The sequence below is a fragment of the Danio rerio genome, chromosome 8 (assembly GCF_052040795.2).
Source record: "Danio rerio strain M-AB ecotype USA chromosome 8, GRCz13ab, whole genome shotgun sequence".
NCBI lineage: Eukaryota > Metazoa > Chordata > Actinopteri > Cypriniformes > Danionidae > Danio > Danio rerio.
The window spans coordinates 54,900,741-54,923,808 of NC_141028.1; the positions used below are offsets into that span (position 1 = coordinate 54,900,741).

The following is a 23,068-nucleotide window of genomic DNA, read 5'->3' on the forward strand; positions in this document are numbered from 1 at the left end:
TTAAGCCGTGTGCAAGTGAGGCGCACAAATAACACGCTTTGCGCTGGACTATAGACCTGCTTTGATCTGATCTATTAAATCGTCTATTTTAGTTCCTCAAAATAGCAACGCGCCAGCAATGCGCCTCAACACACCTCCTTTTTTAAACCAGAACGCCTATGAGCGCAAATATGAGCGCAAATGCATTTGCTTTTTAAACAGCCTGGTGCAAAACGTCAAAACGACTCTTGCGTCAAGCTGAAACTATAGTAAACAACAATTGTGTCACACCTTGCGCCTCATTGTGTGTATAATAGGGACCATCATGTTTAGAAATATGTTGAAAATCTTCTCTTCATTAAGCAGAAATTGGCAGAAAATATAAACAGGGGGCTAATAATTCTAACTACTGTATGTATATATATATTACCAGCGACCTAGCGACCTTTTTGCTGTGAGGCGAACGTGCTACCCACTGCGCATATATATATATATATATATATATATATATATATATATATATATATATATATATATATATATATATATATATATATATATATATATGTATATATATATATATATATATATATATATATATATATATATATATATATATATATATATATATATATATATATATATATGCGCAGTGGGTAGCACGTTCGCCTCACAGCAAGAAGGTCGCTAGGTCGCTGGTTCGATCCTTGGCTCAGTTGGCATTTCTGTGTGGAGTTTGCATGTTCTCCCTGCGTTTGCGTGGGTTTCCTCCGGGTGCTACGGTTTCCAAAGACATGTGGTACAGGTGAATTGGGTAGGCTAAATTGTCCGTAGTGTGTGTGTGTGTGTGTGTGTGTGTGTGTGTGTGTGTGTGTGTGTGTGTGTGTGTATGTTTCTCAGAGATGGGTTGCGGCTGGAAGGGCATCCGCTGCGTAAAAACTTGCTGGATAAGTTGGCAGTTCATTCCGCTGTGGCGACCCCGGATTACTAAAATGACTAAGCCGACAAGAATATATATAAACTGTATATATAACTCAAAATTTATTTTGTCTTTGCAATGATGACATTACATCGTATTTTTCTAGTTATTTTGCCCGATACTAGTATTCAACTAGGTTAATTAGATTACTTAGGCTATTTAGGTTAATCAAGCAACACATTGGACAACAGTGGTTTGTTTTGTAGCCAGAAAAATCAGGAAAAAAACAATTCTTAAGGGGGCTAATAATGTTCTGAAACAAAATTACAATTTATAATAACCATTTTGTGTTCATTTGCTGTAAAATTCAATTAGTGTTGAGATAAGAAATATATGTTATTATACACTCTCTCAGCTGGCAACAAATTTCTTCCTGTGAGGTGAAGGGGAAAAGACAGAAGCAGACAACATGTCTCATTATCTTACCAGCGAGTCAATATTTGTGGTGAAAAACACCAGCATTATACCTAAGCCAGATGGATGCTGATGAGGACTTTCTTTTCCTTCCCACACTCGTTCGTTTCCGAGAACGTGTGCAGTCAGATCTTGCATTCAGAATAGAGTAATGGCAGCATTATACTAGCTGTAGCATCTGTTGGCAACCCGTATTGATTGTTTAACCAGACGACCATATGCCATATATCTGCTCAAGGTATGCTTCCAGAAGATTTATAACAGGACATTTACATTTCGTTGAAATTCTACCATAGAATGATTCATTTTTTTAATGGAAAAGAGGTGTTTGTTGGCCCTCCTCGATTGTTTGGCTATAGAGATTAGTTCTAGCCCTAGTTAAATCAATGGTGTCCAGATGCAGACCCATAGTGCCAGCGGTTTCAGGCCAACAGTGCCAGGCCAGCAGCCACATGTGAGAATTATGTCAGGGCATAGCCTCATAGAAATCTGACATTTGGTAATTTATAATAATAATTTATATTTATAATAATTGTTTTAATCTACATGAATCTCACTGTAATCTTGGAATTAATCTAGATTAAAATGGCTCATTTGAATTCTGCCGAACGCATTCAGAATATGTGTGCTACCCAAATAATGACTTGAAGGAAGTCTTTTAGAACAGATTTCTCAAGCCAGGTGGCGCATTAGACCAGGGGCTCATATCATGAAATGTGTAAGTTTTTTTCTTTCCATTAGGCGTGTGTTATTGAATTTCATAACACTCTCACCAGTCTTTACTCCTTATTTGCGTTTAATACCCCAGTTTGTCACAGGGGCATGAATGAAATGTTCATGAGTTAAAGTGAAACTGCCGAACTGCAGTTAAAGTCATATTTTATTATCACCCGAGTGATAATAATAAGAGTCTCGCATTAATGCAGCACATTAACGCCGATAACGGCTAATATATATAATATATATCTAATATATATATATATATATATATATATATATATATATATATATATATATATATATATATATATATATATATATATATATAATAATTATATATATATATATAATAATAATTATATATATAATAATTTAGACTTCCCAGCTAGCAAAATTCTTGTGGCTCAAATCCGGCCCACACCAGTCACTTACATCCGACCCACATACTACATGGAATGATGGCACTTGCGCGGTCTGCTCCTGTTTGCCAGATCTGGGCCACAACTAAGCCATAGCAATATCACATATCAGCCATGATTCAACCAAATGAACCAGAACTGACCCTATTCTGGGCCACAGTTTGCTTTTATTTTGGCCCAAATACAGCCCACACCAGACACTTACATCTGGACTAGGGCTATCCGGCCTGTTTGTCAGATCTGGGCCACAAATAAGCCAAAGCAATATCACATATTAGCCAGAATTCAACCAAATGAACCAGAACAGACCCTATTCTGGCCCACAATTTGCTTTTATTCTGGCCCAGATCTGGCCTATTACTTCTAATAATGGATTAAACATTGGTAAACATCAGTGAATTATATTATCGCAAAACAATTTTGTTTGCTGTAATGAACAAACTTTTCAAGCATAGATCTTAAAAGTTACTGCACCCCAGGAGAAAATTTATATGAGGAGGTTCAGGGCTATGAGCCCAACTAAAGCAAACACTTTTCTTTATGATGGGGACTTTAGTCTATGTGGTCCACATTTGTTTTATGATAACTGGGCCACATTTGCTATAGCTCATCTGGGCGGCTTTAGACTGTGCCAAATATTTGCCAAAAGTGGCCCACATTTGTTTTAGGATAACTGGGCCACATTTGCCATATCCAACACAATCTCATGGCAATTCGTAACTTTTTGATTTAGTGGCTAATTCGTATGAATTCGTACGATCTAATTCGTACAATTTATTACGACTTGCTCATCCCCCAATGAAGGTTGGGTTTAGGGGTGGGGTTAGGTGCCACGCCTCCTTTTTAAAATCGTACGATTTCGTACGACTGAACTCCTACGAATTCGTACGAATTAGCCACTATACTGGCAAAACGAAAAATACTTATGTTTTCTCGTTAGATCAGGCTGCCATATATTCTCTGGCCCACTATTGGCTAACGGCTGCATTAGCCAGAGTTTACTGTTCTGAATATTTGCCAAAAGTGGCCCACATATGTTTTAAGATAACTGGGCCAAATTTGCCATATTTTATCTGGGCCACTTTAGGCTCACAGCCGCATTACCCAGAGCTTACTGTGCCAAATATTTGCCAAAAGTGGCCCACATATGTCTTAAGATAACTGGGCCACATTTGCACCTACACATGTCAGACATTTTGGGTTTAGACCCAGATTACCCTTAAATGACTATGCCACTATTTTGCAAACTGCGGGCCAAATTTATCATTTTCCACATGGGCCACATTGGGTTCAAATTCAGATTACATCATAAGTGCCAAATCTTTGCTTTATTTGGCCCATATATATCTTTGAATCTTTGTCCCCCCCTTTGCCATTGTACAGGTGGGCCACTTCAGGCTCACATTCATTTTGTCTGGGCCAAAGGAATACCACCAGTACCGCATAACTGCCTAAAGTGGCCCACATTCGTATGCTATCTGCGTTGTATATAGTTTGTTTGTTTTTGTTGTTGTTTTGCTTCTGTTTTGTTAGTTTTTCAACCAAAACCTTGGTAAAATATGGCCAAACACAACCCAACTGGCTTGAAAGAGCTATGCTTTGGCAAGTGTTGCCTTAATAGAAAGCAATTTAATGCAAGTCTTTACATTTTATTGATTTCATGACATTTCTCTATTGATTTCTAAGGAAATCAATAAAGCACAGCGGTCTGGTGAAAGAGTCCTCACATATAATAATGAAGACAGATATAGCTTTTTGTGCTGACCCCATCCTGCCCTTCATATTGACTGCGGAATGCCCATGGGAATGCAATGCTTTCTCAGGTGTAAGCTGGAGCAGAACTTTTTACACAAAGCAGGATATTCAGGCAGACAGTGCACTGACACTGTGCTTTTTTACCAGGCATTTGCAATCACAGCATGACCTGGCAACCTGGCCCTTTGAGTCGCCGAGCCGCTTTAGCATTGCAACCTTTTTCAATCAGCAATTTTCAACCACAGTTCCTAAATATCTGTTTTAATTATATTTCAGCTTTTATTTCCCTCCCATCTGATTGTTAGTCACAGTGTGGCACACATAATGAGTCTAAATACATTTGGATGCTTCCAAGCTTTTTTTTTTAAGGGCAAGACAATCTGTGCAGTATAATTTCCTTTTGCTGATGACTTTTTTCGGAGAGCAAGAAAAATAAATAAATTTCTCATTTTCAGCAATGTGAGAAGCCTACCATATTAGTAATTCCTTTTTAAAAAATGCTGTTAATTATATTTTTTTCATCTGAATGTTTGTCACGGTGAACTCTGGCACACTTAATGAATCTAAAAAATATTGGATGCTTTTTATTTATTTATTTGTTTCTTTGAGTGCCAGACAATCTGTGCAGTATAATTTCATCTTTCTGACGAAATCTTTGGACAATAAGACTCCTTTATTTTCAGCTTCTGTATCTGGTAAATAAGCCTGCACGGGTCATTTAAAAACAAGCATTTTCATTCTCAGATATGTTGTTCTCAACAAAGAGTCGACGAAACCCTGCCTGTCTAACATATGCGTTTCCTGAGCTACCTACGCTGCATGGCTCCAAATAAATGCCTGTGAAGTAAAGTTGTATTAAACAGAGAGGTGACCATACTAATCAACATACTAAATACATCCCTGTTTTCGTTTTCGCAAATCCACCAAAGGCCGCTGTGTACACTCTTTTAGATCTTTTTTAGATCATAGCTTTGCAATGATGACAGTAAATAATATTTGACTGGATGTTTTTTCAAGAGTCTTTTATACAGCTTAAAGTGACGCCTAAAGACTTAAATAGGTTAATTAAGTTAACTAGGCAGGTTAGGGTAATTACGCAAGTTATTTTATAACGATGGTTTGTACTGTAAACTATCGAAAAAATAAATAGCTTAAAGGGGCTAATAATTTTGACCTTAAAATAGTTTTTTTTTTAATTAAAAGCTGCTTTTATTCTAGCCGAAAAAAACAAAAACAAATGAGAATTTCTCCAAAAGAAAAAAACATTATCAGGCACACTGTGAAAATGTCCTTGCTCTGATAAACATCATTTGGGAAATATTTCAAAAAAGAAAACAAAATTCAATTGTAACGACGGGGAAGTGACACCAACAACAGACGTTTGGATCCACGTGCAGGTTTATTAGAATTGTCAGGCAAGCAGTGGTCAATACCGGCAAACAGATGTATGAAGGCAATCCAGAGGCGAAGTCAAAACAACAGGCAGTTGGTCAGAGGCAGGCAGCAAACAGCATTAAATAAATAAACAAGGCAAAGGTTCAAAGACACGGCAAAGACAGACAAAGGAACCGCGTTGTAATGTCACTGTGACAGATAACAAAACTCGGCAACATGTGTGTGGAAAAGAGGGGTTTAAATAGTCCAAATAATCATTGTGTGAGTGGCTTCAGCTGTGAGAGTGCAATCAGTGTGGATCTGGGACCGGTTGTGTGTGTGTGGCATGACTGGGTGTTGTAGTCCATAACATGGCAGATATGTTGTTCAATGAGTGTGAATGTTTATGTGTGAATGTTTACCAGCGACATCTGGTGGTTGTTCGTTGGTGACAAGACATCAATAATAATAATTATTGGGGGCTAATAATTCTGACTCCAACTGTATTTCTAAAGGTGCTGCTGACTTGAAATTTTCACCGGATGTTAGTAACTACCAAAGAAATCTATACACTATATGTGAAGAAAACAAAACTAAGTTATGTGTAATAAAATGAACTGACACAGGGAAAAAGTATTGAGCACATGAAGAAAGGGAGGTGTAGAAAGGCAGTGAATGCCCAGACAGCAGCTGAAATCTCTCGGTAGTTATTCAGCAACCCATTGCCCTTCCTCGTTGTGAATTATATTAGCTGCTTCAGTCCAACATTTCAGCAAGACAATGATCCAAAACACAGCCAAATAAAACTCTCAGATGCTTTCAGAGAAAGACAATCAAGCTGTAGAATGGCCCAGCCAGTCACCTGACTTAAAACAAAATACAAAATAAAACAGATTTGATAGACGAGACCCACAGAACCTTCAATGTTTTTGCACTCTGTTGAATGCATGTGACTTTATCCTCCATGTGAGAGGCGTCTTTAAGCTGCCATCACCAATAAATGCCTTTAATATCAAGTTTTAAATACATTCCAATAGTTTTTTCAGATTTTTTGTTTTGTTTTATATATATGTTTTGTATTGTTTGTGTTTTTATCAAAATCTGGTTCAACTCCATGTCAACAGCTCCTTTAGAAACATTATTCCCAGGAAAAAAGCATGATGTGTTCAATACTCATTCCCTCCACCGTATAAAAACGAGTCATTTTCGATTCCATGCCGACTTTTAGATTGAATCTTTCTATAGTTTGAGCACTAGTAGTGATGGTTGAACTAAAAATCGATATGATTTTCCTGCAAGCCCAAAAGCAATTGCATTACAACATTACAACACAGAAAATCGGTGGTTAAACAATCAGGTAGATGCTTTTATGATTACAGGAAGAGCTGATAAATGGAATGAACTCTCTCTCTCTCTCTTTTTTCCTCTGCGCTGTGATTCTGTGCGCAATAAGCTACCTAAATCCCCCCATCCCTGGATTACAGTTCTGAGGGGATTTAAGTGTCGGCTTGACAGGTGTTTGCACAGTCAATAAGTTAGCATCTTTACTAGTACGGCATCTCACTGCATGTCATCAGAAAGACTGCAGATGCCGAAACCGTTCTGATGTCTGCGAGATTATCCGTCAAGTCCTGCGGGTTTGGACGTGTAGCTCATGTTCTTGCCGTCCCTTGAAACGTTGGATGGAGGTTTCCCTGAAGCTTGGTTTGAACGAGTGATTGTGAGGATATAAAGGGAAGAAGCTAAACAAAAACAAGGACATACTAGAAAGTCATCAACAACTCGGAGTGATGTGTGCCGCTGTCTTGCCTGCCAGCTCGGTCACTTCTGTCGTGATGCCCCCAGCATTAGGGCCAGTACATGCTACTAAATCAGCAACTCCACCGGTCCGAGTACCGAGCCCAGTGGTGGCATCAGCCTGCTCGAAGGCACTGCGTAAGCTGACCCTGTCAAGACTCCTTGCGGGGTTCTTTTGGACTGGAGAGAATACTGTGTATGGATCCAAATGGAGGCTTGGCTTGTTTGGTAAGACAACCTGCGGAAATTGATTATTCCCACCTTTTTTTTTTTTTCTATTGAGCTGTTTTAGTTGAACCGATCTGCAAAATTAAACTTGAGAATTGGCTTGTTTTTGAAATATTATTCCTGAGGGATTTTGATTTGCTTATTAACCTGCAGTCTATTCATCACATTTGCTTTAATCTGACCAATGTGTCAAGGCAAGAATTAGGTTTAAGTGTTCAATATATTGACTATTGACTATTTTATATTCTAAAATTCTGTCCCAGTTCTGATTTGGTGTTGATCCAGGGCAGCTAAGCTTTAGGGCCCGTCCCAACACACATCGTCTGGATCTTTGGACTTGATCACTTGTTTGCAAGCATGACCTATTTGCTATATTTGGTTCAAGTGAGAGAGCACTACTGTGTTTAGTACTTTTCAATGCTCAATAGGACACACTTACAACCTAGTGTTGTAAAGAGTTTTATTCTGGCTTTAATACTTTGCTAGCAGTCATGGACAGGCTGTAATTGTTTCAGAAAATACATATACTTTGTGTTTATGTGGAATGCTTTGACCGATATTCCATTTTAAGATGAGGGAACCTATGTTTCACATTAGATTATACCTCACAAAGTGATTTCAAAACAGAAGCGTCATGCCAATTGTATCCGTTTAATGCTTCTTCTACATTTTTTCACTTTGATAATGTCGTTTTTGTCTACAATTCCTCCTGAAATCATCAAATTAAGCCTATCATTGATCTTAACAATGGAGTAGATCAATTTCTTTTAACTGACAAATCCATCTTGATGTTTAACAATAACATGACAGTTTCCTTATGAACAACACTTATAAATTGTTTGCTCTTATGCTTGATAAATTAATGCTTATAAATTGTAAAATCTTCTTTATTTCATTCGATTAAAACACATGCTGATCACTGACTGACAAGTTTGGTAATGAGTGCTATTAAGGAGTATCACACAAAGTTTTATGCACTACAAAAAAAAAAAGATTTGGTTCAACCCAAATGTAGCTAAATAATGGACGAACCAAAAAGTTGGGTTAAAGTTGGGTTAAAATTCTATTTAAACATTTACCCAGCAAGTGAATTTCTCCATTTTTGTCCAATATATGTGTAATACTACTACCTTCTACTATAAGAATCAACCGTTTAAAAAATATATGTACAAAAATGACCATGCTCTACATTGTAGCCTTGTGTAAGTTACTTTTAAAAAGTATTTAATTACTAATTACGTCATTCAAATTGTATTTAAATTACTTTTATAATTTATTTGTCTAAAATGTAACTTATTGACTCAAGACTACTTAAAATGCATATAATTCTCAATGCGTATGCAGAAGAAATTAGCCTCTATTAATTATTTGAATTAAGGTCCATCTAGGACATTTAATATTACTTAAATGTAACATTCAAACATTTTAAATATCAATAGATCAAAACACAAAAAGTTTCTATACACACCATAAAACTGTTTACTTCTTTCATTGTTACTTAAGCATTTGCAATTGTTGGATAAGTCCAACATTCATACATGCAAAATAAATATATAAGATATATATAAGAATATATATAAGAAGATATTTTTCAGTACATTCCTAAACATAATAGTTTTAATAACTAATTTCTAATAACTGATTTCTTTATATTTATATTTATATTCTTTTTTTTTCTCTATATTTGCCATATTTTTCTAGATATTTTTTTCAAGACACTTTTATACAGCTTAAAGTGACATTTAAAGGCTTAACTAGGTTATTTAGGCAAACTAGGGTAATTAGGCAAGCTATTGTAATTTTGACCTCAAAATGTTTTTTTTTTTTATTAATAACTGTTTGTGTTCTAGCTGAATTAAAACAATTGTTATCAGACATATTGTGAAAATTTCCTTGCTCTGTTAAACATCATTTAGGAAAAATTTAAAAAAGAAAAAATGTTAAATAAATATATATACAAATATCTTTTCTTCTATTTTTTTACTAAGCATGCCCAATTCTCTTGAGAAATGTAGCCTTCTTTTGTTGAAAAATTATTCTGCAAAATAAATTTGTGAAACAAAAATAGAATTACTCCGCACCTCTGAATTGATGTATACAAAATTGTTGAATTAATATACAATATTTAAGTCAAGTACACTAAGTCAAAAAACAAAAGTAATCCCTTCATTTGTTTTAAGTGGAAGAATTAATTTACGTTAAAGTAACTATTTACTTTGTACACTCTAAAATATCTATTGCTGCCTTAAAATGTTTAGTTGAATCAGGTTAATTGTTCTGGTCATCTAAAAAATATTTTAAAAAAAGGAAATTTAAGCTTTATACGACTTAAAAGTGTCATTAAAACCTGATTAACCTATTAAAATAAGCTAATACAACATAAAAATTGTCGTTGTTTTGACTTTTTGTGATGACATTTTTTACAGTGTACCTACACCCAACACTGACTGTGAGCTTTGTAAAAGAAAATGCAACTGAATGTCATTGCTGTCATGAAGTATTAGCTGTTTACGCGCTTTCTCTAAAACTGGGTTGTTTTCAATACACCGGTGTGACATTTGGCTTCATCAACGCATTAAGACTTCAAAGAAGGCTGACTTCTTCTATGTGCCATAATGGAAAGGCACCTGTCTGTGCATATGGGCAATCCCTTTAAGCTTTAATACCCTGATGAATAGTGTGTCAGGGGTTTACCTTACTTTTCTCTGGCACACATCCTGCAGACAAGCCCTCTTGACCTGCTATGTAGTGTGGCGTTAGAGGCTCAACTCCGCTAAATGGGCTTAAAAACCACCAGTCGGTACGGCTTCCTGTGTTGTTGACTTAGGTGATAATAGCTGTGGCGTGTTGTTGCCAACAATGTTCCCGAGCCAACTAGAGTATGTGAGTATTTGGGCTGGTCAATGAGCAACACGACTAGTTATTTGGCAGTTTTAACATTTCCATTCAGGTTTCTCGAAACGCTTCAACCATGAACCTGGTTTCCATAGCAACCGTTTCAGAGCCACTAGAGGAGTGCGTTTGATGGGGAGCCACATGGGAAAGGCTTGCTTTACACTGCTCTTGCTCAACATGGGATAGATTTACTAAAGCATTCTCTGTTTTTTCGGGGGCGTCTACTGTTCAAGCAATCAAAAAGCCGTTTGGCTTAACCCCTATTGATTCTGAATTTCCCGCTGCGTATTCAGCAATAGGGATCAGATCAATTTAAAAGACCACAGCAAGGATAGATGCTGGCTGAATTTAGCAGCGCATTGAGCGGGCTTGTAGAACTTTTGTTAAACCCGGCATTTTATTTAAAGGTTAAGCTAGGAAACAGCCTAGAGGTTGCCGGATTCATTCTATAGTCCTAAAATAAATGTTCAACAGACCTTATGATCAGTAAATAATCCTCTTTGCACCAACAAATGCTTTCCGCTCTTCCTGAGACGCAATGTAGATCTATTATGAAAATTAAAATCTCCTTATATTATTTTGCAGTTCTTCAAATCATTTTATTTTTAAGATCGATTAAAATTTATTGAATTTATTTTGTTTATTACTTTATAATAATGCTATATATATATATATATATATATATATATATATATATATATATATATATATATTCACCAACAATTTACTAGAACAACACCTTACTAGAACCGTGTTGGACCCCTTTTTGCCTTCAGAACTGGCTTAACCCTTGGTGGCATAGCTTCAACAAGGTACTGGAAATGTTCCTCAGAGATATTGGTCTATGTTGATGTTATAGCATCACCCACATTTGTCGGTAGCACACCCATAATGTGAATCTCCTATTCCACCACATCCCAAAAGTGCTCTATTAGATTGAGATCTGGTGACTGTGGAGGCCATTTGAGTACAGTGAACTCATTGTCATGTTCAAAAAACCAGTCTGAGATGATTCGCGCTTAATGACATGGCGCGTTATCCTGTTGGAAGTAGCCATCAGAAGATGGGTACACTGTGGTCATAAAGGAATGAACATGGTCAGCAACAATACTCAGGTAGGCTGTGGTGTTGACACGATGCTCAATTGGTACTAATGGGCCCAGGAAAATATCCCCCACACCATTACACCACTAGCAGCAGCCTGAACCGTTGATACAAGGCAGGATGGATCCATGCTTTCATGTTGTTGATGCCAAATTCTGACCCCACCATCTGAATGTTGCAGCTGAAATCGAGACTCATCAGACCAGGCAACATTTCTCCAATCTTCTATTGTCCAGTTTTGGTGAGCCTGTGTGAATTGTAGCCTCAGTTTCCTGTTTTTAGCTGACAGGAGGGGCACCCGGTGGGGTCTTCTGTTGCTGTAGCCTATGTGCCTCAAGTTTGGACGTGTTGTGTGTTCAGAGATGCTCTTCTGCATACCTCGGTTGTAGCGAGTGGTTATTTGTGTTACTGTTGCCTTTCTGTCAACTGGAACCAGTCTGGCTATTCTCCTCCGACCTCTGGCATCAACAAGGCATTTGCGCCCACAGAACTACCGCTCACTGGATATTTTCTCTTTTTTGGACCATTGTCTGTAAATGCTAAAAGTGGTTGTGTGTGAAAATTCCAGTAGATCAGCAGTTTCTGAAATACTCAGACCAGCCTGTCTGGCACCAACAACCATGCCACGTTCAGTCACTTAAATCACATTTCTTTCTCATTCTGATGCTCGGTTCAAACTGCAACAGATCGTCTTGTCTATGTCAACATCCCTAAATGCGTTGAGTTGCTGCCACGTGATTGGCTGATTGGAAATTTGCATTAATTTGCAGTTGGACAGGTGTACCTAATAAAGTGGCTGTTGAGTGTGTTTGTATATATGTATATATATATATATATATATATATATATATATATATATATATATATATATATATATATATATATATATATACTGTATATAAAATGAATAACCAAGTAACTTTTCAGGACATTTTTAGTACTTGAAATTGTTGTAGTATATTATTTTTTATACGATGCATTTAGCAATAAACTGCTAAAAATATGATTTTTAATAAATAATAAATGTAATACATTTTATAAAACTTAATAAATATCTGTATAAAAATATTTTGATTTTTTTTCAAAACATGTCCAGTCCAGTCAGAGATGCGTTTAATCTTAAATATGAAGAGATAATTAGTAAAAAAAAAATAATAATAATAATTTTGACATTATTTACTTCCCTTTACTTTGTTCTAAACCTGCATGTACAGTATCTTTCTTTTTTAGATCACAATATAACATGCTTTAGAGGTGACCTATTTTATGTTATTGTTTTATTTAAATTTTTACAACCATAGAACTACTAAACGCATGGGATTAGGCTGTAAAAAGCTTTGTTTTTGCTCTAATTCAAGCTAAAAATGTTGTTCCAGGTGATGATGACCCTCAATATGTAAGTGTGATTAATGTTTCATAATCATTTGGCCTCATCCAGGGTACCTCAGCCATGCAATCAGCGCACTGTCATTCTCAATACACATCCAGCAATCACTCAAACCTGGATTTAATGCTCTGCTACAATCTTCTTATATTACATCCTGTCTGTCGATGCTCCCTGCATAATTATCAAATAAAGAGCCACCTCAGATGAGCGCCGCCAATATTAATACCACATTAATGCTAAGAGAGAAGCAATGGCCCACTATTGTGAACTCATCACCGATTATTATATAATGGTCTCTCAGCTCATCTGCTGTTTATGTAACGGCGGTCTGTTCTTTCAAGAAACTTCTTTACCGAAGCCAGATCTACTGTTGTCTTAAGTGTTACTTCTGTTCATGAGTGTGCGAAAAAGGGAAACCAAAAAGCTTGCAGTCGTTTCCGATCTTGACAGCAGTTTGGTGGATTAAAGTCTTCTGGGATTTTGTTCCTGTTAGCTTTTTTCCTTGAACTGTTATGACACTTAAAGCACCGTGGTTACAGTAATGACCAAAATTACTGAATAATTGTCTACATTTCGGGGTCACTAATTATTTGAAGATAAAACTATTTTTTAAGCATGATTCTGTGTACTGAAGCACAGATATATGTTTGATATGTCTGAAAAAGAATATCTTTCAGTTATTTAATCTGCCATTTGGTGGTAATATCTTTAAGGACAAAGTTCACCCCAAACTTAAAATGTCCTCAATGTTTACTCACCCTCAAGTGGCTTCAGACCTTTATGAGTTTCTACTTTCTGTTGAACACAAAATAAGTTGTTTCCTAGTTTGTAAATTAAAATAATAATAATAATAATAATAATAATAATAATAACATTTGTAGAATATCATTCAATAATTCAAGTCCCTTGAAATAATAAAATTGCAGCCCTGAGTCCTGAACTAAACCTTATTGAACATCTCTTAAAAACACTTGGGGGCAAAGTTATGGGTAAGAAACTACAGTCGGTGAACTAATTTCTCAGTGAACTAATTAAAGAATACCTTCCAGTTATTTAATATGCCATTTGGTGGTAATATATTTAAAGTCACAGTTCACCCCAAAAATAGATTTTTTTAAACCTCTGTTTTTAATGACTGATTTTTCAAGAAGGTGATCCATTTAAAAAAGTTTCTAGAATGAATTAAATTTGTAGACCTTACTGAAAATCCTTGGTGACAAAGTTATGGCTGAGAGACTACTGTCAGTGAATTAATATTAATCACTGGAAGTCAACGGTTACAGGTTTTTAGCATTTTTTCTAAATATTTTCCTTTGTGTTTAACAAAAGAAGAAAATTCAAACAAGTTTGTGACAATGGGTGAATGATGAGTTAACGGTGACAGCACTTTAAGTTTTTGCTGAACTGTCTCTTTAACTTTCTGTCAAACCTGAATTAACTGGTAGTGGAACATTCCAGTTTTTACTAATTTTTCAGGAAGGTGACCCATTTTAACGTTCGTTCATTCATTTTCTTTTCGGCTTAATCCCTTTATTAATCCGGGGTCAGCGGAATGAACCGCCAACTTATCCAGCACGTGTTTACGCAGTGGATGCCCTTCCAACCGTTTTAAAGTTGTAAATTTGAAAAATAAATATTAATAACATTTGTATAATATCATTCACTTATTCAAGTCTCTTTAAATAATGAAATGGCAGTCAAGAGTACTGATATAAACCTGATTGAATATCTCTTAATAATATTTGGAGGCAAAGTTCTGGAGGCTAAGAAACTAATCAAGAGACTAGTGATGTCACTTGACTACAGATATGCTTGTCACAGAAATCAAGGACCTCTCCATATTCCTTTTTGCCTGCTGTAACTTTCAGAAATTTTACTTACTAATTTTTAAATTAGTGAAATTTCATTTAGTTATCTTTTTTCATTCTACTGGTATTGCAGTTTTCTTTTTTTATCACTGTGATTACAAGCTAAAAAATAAGGTTATTTTAACCTAACTCTGGTTGTAATACAAACTAAACCAAATGCTGGGTTAATTTTGAAATAAACTTATACTGTAGGACCAAATTTGTCGGAATGTTTGGATTTGTCCTTATTAACCCAGTTTGCGGTTTAATAACCCAGTGTTTTGTGTAAGAAAAACTAATAATTGTGGAATGCCATGATAAAAGTGCCTTCAAATTTTTAATGGTGATTACATTATATCTGAATATAGTAAGTGTTTATTAGATGTTCTCGAATTTATCTTCCGTATATTATGTTTCAGGGCATGTACCAAAGCAATGTTGTATAGTAATCAAAATTGTACAGCTTTTGATTAGCAGAAGAGTCAATTAGAAATGTTTCTGCTGTCGATTGCTTGATAATTTCAAGTAATTCTATTTTCATGGCCAATTTTCTACAGCATTATCCCAGACAAGTTCAATATTTCACCACCACGTGTCAATTTCAGAATGAACCATTTGGAGGAACGTTAAGAGAGAGAATACGCCAGTTATTTCCAATCCATCATTGCTTCCAACAAGCGTTTGCTTTGACAAGTACAGTACGAACAGAGAAACACTCAATCTTACCAAACAATAGTTGCGCTGTGAAAGCAAGGGAACGCTGGAAAATGAAACATATTGGATTTCGATCAGGTTCATAAAGGTCGCAATAATGATTGCTTACCACTTGTCAGATATTTTGATGGATAGTCCTCTGGGTAAAACACATGTACACAGAAAACTCTGAAAAATATACTGTATGATTGAGTGGGGTTTACCAATATTGTTCTGCGAAGCAAACAACTTAACCTCAGCCCACTGAAAGGATAAAAATATCTTTTCCTTCACAGTGAAAGTTGGATCTGGCCTGAATTTTTCTTTTTTTTTTTCACACTAAAGAAATTGTAGAGCATTAACATGCTTTATTTATATTTTGAGGGGGGAAATGTGAGCAATATCCAGCCATCTACTGCATATTTAAAGCTTATATGTGAGTCTGGACCACAAATCCAGTCTTATTTACACTGTTAAAAGTGATTAGTTATTTAAAGCGAGTAAACCAATTGTCTTAAAAGAAAAAGAGTTGACTTTACAAAAATAAAGTAAGTAAACCAATTGTAACCAATTGAACTCTTAGGTTGACTTAAGTTCTAGCGAAATGACACTGTAAAAAATGCAGGGCTCCACATAATATATTCATGTTGTCCCACTCCCAACACAAATCGATTAAGTTAACTCAACACTTTTATCACATTTATGTGGATTGAACTTTTTTTGAACAAGCAAAAAAAAAAAAAAAAAATATATATATATATATATATATATATATATATATATATATATATATATATATATATATATATATATATATATATATATATATATATATATATATATATATATATATATTGAGTGCAGTAACTAAAATATATCTGCTCTTCCAGACTCTAATGTGTCTTCTCAATTCAATACAGGCTTTAATAGATTTTATAGACTTAATGAAGCCACAAATGAGTAATATTGTAATATTTACAATAATTATTTGAAAACAAACTTGCTAGTCTGACACTGTAAAAAAGAATTAGTTGACTTAAGAAAAGTGACTACAATAAGCATAATTATAAAAATTATGTCAGCGTAATAGTTTTAAGTTACAATGGGTTTACTTACATCATTTTTATATTGAACTTGTTGCTTTTAAGACAATGGGTTTACCCCCTTTGAATAACTAATTACATTTTAAAGTGTATGCACTCAAAAAATGACATAGCTGTTTGTTTAAACTACTTATTTAAAATCAGTTGAAACAACACAATCTTTAAGATTATTTTGGAGGAGAACCGAATTGTTTTCTTTTCAATCCACTTAAATTTGTGAAAACTATTAAGTTGATTTAAACAATTTGTGTTGGGATAATATGACTGAATTGTGTGGAACCCAATGGTATTGGAACCCTACATTATTTTACAGTGGCAAATGGCAAGAAAATGTTCTATTTTTATTTTATAGCAAAAATCGTTACAATATTAAGTAAATTTATCAAAACATTTTTAAAATTAGTAACGTGCATTGCACTTCATTAAGACAATTATAAAGGTAATTTTCTATATTTTTATTTTTTCTAACTTTTAGATTCAAGATTTTCTGAATACACTGCAACAAAAAATACTACTCAATGGATTTGTGCTGGGACAACATGAAGGAATTAAGTTAATTTATTAGTTTTTACAAATTTAAATAGATTGAATATAAAACAATTAAGTTGTTAACAAACAGCAAATGTCTTTTTTTGTGTGGTTTGAATATCAAAACTAAACAAAATATGCATTGATGCCTGTTTGAGTGACTAGATTGTCACTATCATTTCAAAATACAGGGCCCTATCATACACGTGGTGCAATAGGCACAAGACTTGTTTGGTGCAATTTGTTGCTATTTTCAGACTAGTGCAACCCTAATTTGAACGTTTTGCGCCACGTTGTATAAATAGCTAATTCATTTGCTCCGCTTTGTGAACTCATGGGTGTGTCGGTCTCAAATGAAGGTGTGTTGAGGGGCATTGTTGGCTCACTGGTATTTTGAGGAACTGAAATAGACTGCGTCATTGACCAACAGAAAGCTGAACTGAAGTCCAACGCAGGGCACATTAGTTATACGCCTGTGCAGGTCCAAATTACACATTGCTTAATACACACAGGACGTACAGCAACACACAAATCTTTACAAATAAAAAAAAAAAAGGATTAAAACTTTTTGAATATGATTTTTTTCTGAAAAACATTACTGCCAGGCTTTTTTCAGCTTATTTATGACAATTTGCATTTGAATAATGTTAATATTATTATCAGTATTATTTATTTTATGCATATTTATATTTGTTTTAATAAAAACAAGTTTAGATTTAGTTCCACCTGTCGGGTTTTGGAGACGTCTAAATGTTTGGATTTACTCATTGGAATTATTTGTTTATTTATTCTGGAAATTAGAACTGAATTTAGAAAAATGTTTTGAAACAAATCTTTGCGCTTAACAAACTAAATTAAATATGTAGGCTAATGGATGTCTTCAGTTGAGCGAGTTTCCACCGTTTCCTTATCCACGAAAGTAAAGGAGTAAAGTATAAAATTAAAGACAAAGTAAGGGGGCCGAATGGAGGAGGCTCATTCTTTATCCTCGCATTGCAGATGCTCTGTTTAACAGTTTTTTCATTAGTGAAGTGTTCAGTTTTTCCACTTACAAAGTCCACTATTTAAATAGCAAATGCGCCATGGCGTGATGCAACTGACTATTAAAGGGAATGGGAGATGAGACTCTGATTGGTTTTATGCAAGTTATGCTCAAAACACACTTATGATTCATTAAGAGAATAAGCACAACCCTGTAAAACCATGCGCCAGGGTGCAAATAGTATTTTTCAGTCCTTAAAATAGCAAAAATGTACTCGAGCACACCTTTGATGCATTTGCGCCCTGCGCTTTAGACTTTGCGCTTAGATCATTAAATTAGAGCTCATGTTTTTTAAGAAGGCATTCATACACTGTAAAGCCGAACAGTCAACTTTATCAAATGAAATGAGTGTAGTTAACTCAAAATTGACTGAAAGTTAATTCTACGCATTTGAAAGGAGTTTTGAACTCGGTGTTAAAGGTAATGAGTTAAAAATACCTCATTACTTCAACTTAAATGGAGCCAGTTCACAGTACTCTTCAAAGCTACTGTTGAGGATTCCTCAAATGGATTGAGTTGCCTTAACTTATTGGGTTTTACAGTACTCAGTTGGTTTGAGTTCTCTTCATTTACTGGGTTTTACAGTGTAGTAATTGTTGATATGCTGATATTCTACAATAGACTTGCCTTAAATAATCCCTGCTTCTTTTGTCTCTGTTTTTTTTCATAGTGGAAAAATGCATGAGTTCAATGCAGACGGGCACTCAGATGGTAAAACTCCGTGGAGGATCCAAAGGCCTGGTGCGCTTTTTCTACTTGGATGAACACAAGTCCTGTATCCGCTGGCGACCGTCTAGGAAGAATGAGAAAGCCAAAAGTAAGTCTAATTCGTATCGCTAAGGTTAAGCCTCAATCCCTCAGTGTACTGTGCTTTATTTCTGTCAGTGGCCACAGTGAAAGTCTCAAATCTTAGATGCTACTACTCATGGATAAAGAGAATTTGTTGTCATTTATGTTGCAAGTGTCAACCTTGTCTAGCGTGTTGTCATATCTCATTAAAGGAATCCAAAACTGAATATCCTGTTATTGTTTACTCATCCTTCACTTGTTTCAAAGCTGTCTGAGTTTCTTTCTTCTGCTGAACAAAAGACGATATTTTGAAGAAAGCTTGAAAATGGGATTCATTGACTTTGTTTTTCCTACTAGGGAAGTCAATGGTTGCAGGTTTTCAGCTTTCTGCAAAATATTTTCTCCTGTGTTCAATATAAAAAGTTTTGAAAATACTTTAGGGTGAGTAAATTGTGAGTTTTTTTATTATTCATTGGTGAACTATCCTATCAAGAATCAGCTCTGACAAATATAAATGTTGAGTGCAGAATTAAATCTGAACAAAGTCTGAGAGGATTTTAAGCGGTCATGATTTATTTATTGTTTTGTTATGTCTCTTGGTTTTCATTTAGACAGTTAATGACTTTTTGAACTAAAAACTCCTGACACTTGTGTCAGATTCAGTAGTGGGCTGCTTCACCTTTTAACAAAAACTTGCTTGCAAAATTTCTGTTACGCACTGCCTCATTTCAGATTTGTGAGCAAGTCACAATCAAGTCCGTTACCTACCATAAAGTTAGAGTCAAGCCTAAAATCCCTTTTGTGTTTGAAGTGAAGATTGAAGATTGATGGTCAGGTCTGATATCCTAACTTTGTAAATTTATGCAGAATTATTTTTTTCTTATAAACATGATCCATTTCTATTTAAAAAAAATAAATAAATAAAATCTATGTTATAGTCAGTGGTGTAAAGAGTACTGAAAACTCATAGTCAAGTAAAAGTGCCATTACTTGACTAAAAATGTAGTGTAAGTAGTAAAAGTATCAATTGTAAATATTACTCAAATTATGAGTAATAAGTAGACATTTCAAAAGTACTCAAGAGTAGTGAGTAGGAATTTGTGGGGGTGTGTAAACGTAACATTCTGTAGTGCATTAGGTATTGCCCAGCAGGCACACAAGATCATAAGACTTTAATATTAGGTTAGATTTAGGTTGTGACGTCAGGTGACCAAAATTCAACATCTAGTCAGCGTCTAAGGACAACGTTATTTTGATTTCCAATAATGATGTCAAATGACATTGATATTTGGTTGACTTTAGGTTGTTAGAAAGTGACCAAAATCCAACGTCGACTCAACATCTTAAACCAACGTCTTATTGATGTCAAATACTGACATTTATTCATCAGGTATGACAATCAAAATCCAACATCTGATAAATGTCAACAGTGGTAACGTCCACTTTTGGCCATTTTGGTCCTCACTTCCAATACTTCCGAACAGTTTACTGCAATTATGAGGTAGCAGTTATGCAATTATGTCTTGAGGTAGTTCATTATGATGCGATTTACCTTCTATGTGCGATTTGATTGACTAGCAGGACTTATTTTTCTAATACCCATAGACAAGACAAAATAAAGTAGTTTATCTGTTTTATCCCTAGTGAATCGTTCAGTTTTTCTTAAAGCAAATGGGATTGGTTTATGCTCAAAACACCCATAACTCATTAAGAGAATAAGCTCAACCCTGTTAGACCATGCACTGTGGCGCAGAGCTTATTTTCCGTCCTTAAAATAGCAAAAGTGGATTCTGACATGCCCTTAATGCTTTAGACTTTGTACTTAGACCAAAACCCCAAGTGTTAAAACAAAACCCCAAGTGTTTTTCAGCCAATAGTAAATTCCAGTAAAAGATTTATTTCAATTTTATAAGATTCCGTTTACATCATCGACCTGGTAATGTAATTAAAACACATTCAGTTAAATAAACGTAAACATTCGATTAGTTGTTTTCAAGAGTTCACACTTAGCTGATGATTGATAATAAGGCATATTTGGCATGCTGTCCCGGGAGAAAGCCCTGAGCTCAGAATATCCTGTAGCCCAGGGCTCCTTCCTGTTTAAAGGGCGAGAGGGGAGTTTGAGCTCAGGTCAGTCTCGAGAATTCCCCTGCTTTGTGAACAGGCTAGGAGTAGCTGAGATATAGCTGTCTTTGCACTGTGGGGGAAACCTGAGCACCTGGAGGAAACCCACACCAACACAGGGAGAACATGCAAACTCCACTCTTTTCACTTTGGAAATTTAACCAAATGTGGTGGTTTTAATGAACGATTTACAGAAGTGTATGTTGAACTGATTCTTTTAAAACAGCCGATTTATTCAGAGAGGATGAAAGTGACTGAATTATTGAATCATTGAATCAAACCTGGACTACATTTAGTCACAAAAGACCACTGTGTTGTTTGGAGCTTGTAGCTTGGCTGGTCTATGAACCACTTTGGAATCTTTACCAAATACTTTGTTTCTGTCATTGTGAAAAGCAGCATATATGGCATTAACACACTATAAACATCTTTACACAGCAAAGGCGGCACAGAAACCAAATCAAAAGTGGCATGAAATTGTAAAAATGTGCATTTACGCTGATGATTTAATGTGGTACAGCATCCTAGATGCTTCAAGGCCACCCTATTTTGGCTGTGTAAAGAATCTTTATTATTATAAAAGAAAAAGAAAGGGGGTAAACAGGTGACACAGTGGCGCAGTAAGTAGTGCTGTCGCCTCACAGCAAGAAGGTCGCTGGGTTGCTGGTTCGAGCCTTTGCTTAGTTGCCGTTTCTGTGTGGAGTTTGCATGTTCTCCTTGCGTTCGCAGGGGTTTCCTTTGGGTGCTCCGGTTTCCCCCAAAGTCCAAAGACATACGGTACAGGTGAATTGGGTAGGCTAAATTGTCCGTTGTGTATGAGTGTGTGTGTGAATGAGTGTGTGTGGATGTTTCCCAGAGATGGGTTGCGACTGGAAGGGCATCCGAATGGCGGTTCATTCCGCTGTGGCGACCCCGGATTAATAACGGGTCTAAGCCAACAAGAAAATGAATGAATGAATGAAAGGGGGTAAACATTAGAAACTGTTAAGTTTGACATTATTATAATGGGGCGGCATAGTGGCTCAGTGTTTAGGACTGTCGCCTCACAGCAAGACGGTTTTAAAATAAAAAACTGAAAAGCCGATGCTTCCGATTCATTTTTCTTTCTAACAAGGAGCTTTACAAAAAATACGACTTCCTATTACAAATGTGTTTCGATTGCTCTGTCGTAAATAAGACTGCAATAAATGATCCTCTGCATTTTGACCTGCCTCTCTTGCCTTTCCAATTTCCTGAGGGTGTCCTGAGTTATTGGCATTACGCCTCACAGGGAAACGTTACTTCAGTAGCGCCGCTTATGATTCATGTCTAAATGACAGCGCTCATTGTGTCTCGCGAGGGGTGGGGGGATAAAGTTCCGAGTCCCGACATTCCACCGCAGGCTAGGGAATTAATCAGCTTCTTAAGTTGACTCAATTATTCATCAGAATTAACCCGTAAAGATTTTGGATGCCTCATTGAGCACACACATGCGCCGGTTGATTTGTTTAAAAAAAAAAAAGAGTTGAGGCCAGAAAGACTCCAAATGGCATTAAATATGCTGAGAGCAAACAAAAATGAGACCATATTTGGTTTGCTACCACCTCAATCTGCATAATTTAGAGGAGATCTTCAACTTGAAAACACATGCAGATGCATTTTTATGCTTTTGACACAGTTGTATCTATTTACTATCATACATGTATGCCAGAGGTGGCCAACCCTGTTCCTGGAGAGCCACCTTCCTGCAGATTTCAGTTGCAACCCATGTCAAACACACCTGCCTGTAATTATCATGTGGTGTTCAGGTCCTAATTAATTGGTTCAGGTGTGTTTGATATGGGTAGCAACTGAAATCTGCAGGAAGGTGGCTCTCCAGGAACAGGGTTGGCCACCACTGATGTATGCTGTA

At 35.8% G+C, this 23,068-nt stretch overlaps 1 protein-coding gene across 24 annotated transcripts in view; it reads left to right on the top strand.

Annotated features, from left to right (window-relative positions):
• plch2a (phospholipase C, eta 2a) overlaps nucleotides 1-23,068 on the top strand; it is a 297,015-nt gene that overhangs the window by 191,928 nt on the left and 82,019 nt on the right. For 18 of the 24 annotated variants that reach the window (XR_015496795.1, XR_015496792.1, XR_015496793.1 and 15 more), the window contains one exon: nucleotides 18,935-19,081. Coding sequence is in view for 14 of the 24 variants with exons in the window: in XM_087262673.1 (XP_087118799.1) it covers nucleotides 18,935-19,081 (147 nt within the window). In the remaining 10 variants the exon portion in view is untranslated. Of the gene's footprint in view, nucleotides 1-6,739; nucleotides 7,666-18,934; nucleotides 19,082-23,068 lie in introns of those variants that run through there. The other 6 variants (XR_015496788.1, XR_015496787.1, XR_015496786.1 and 3 more) reach the window with 1 other exon arrangement.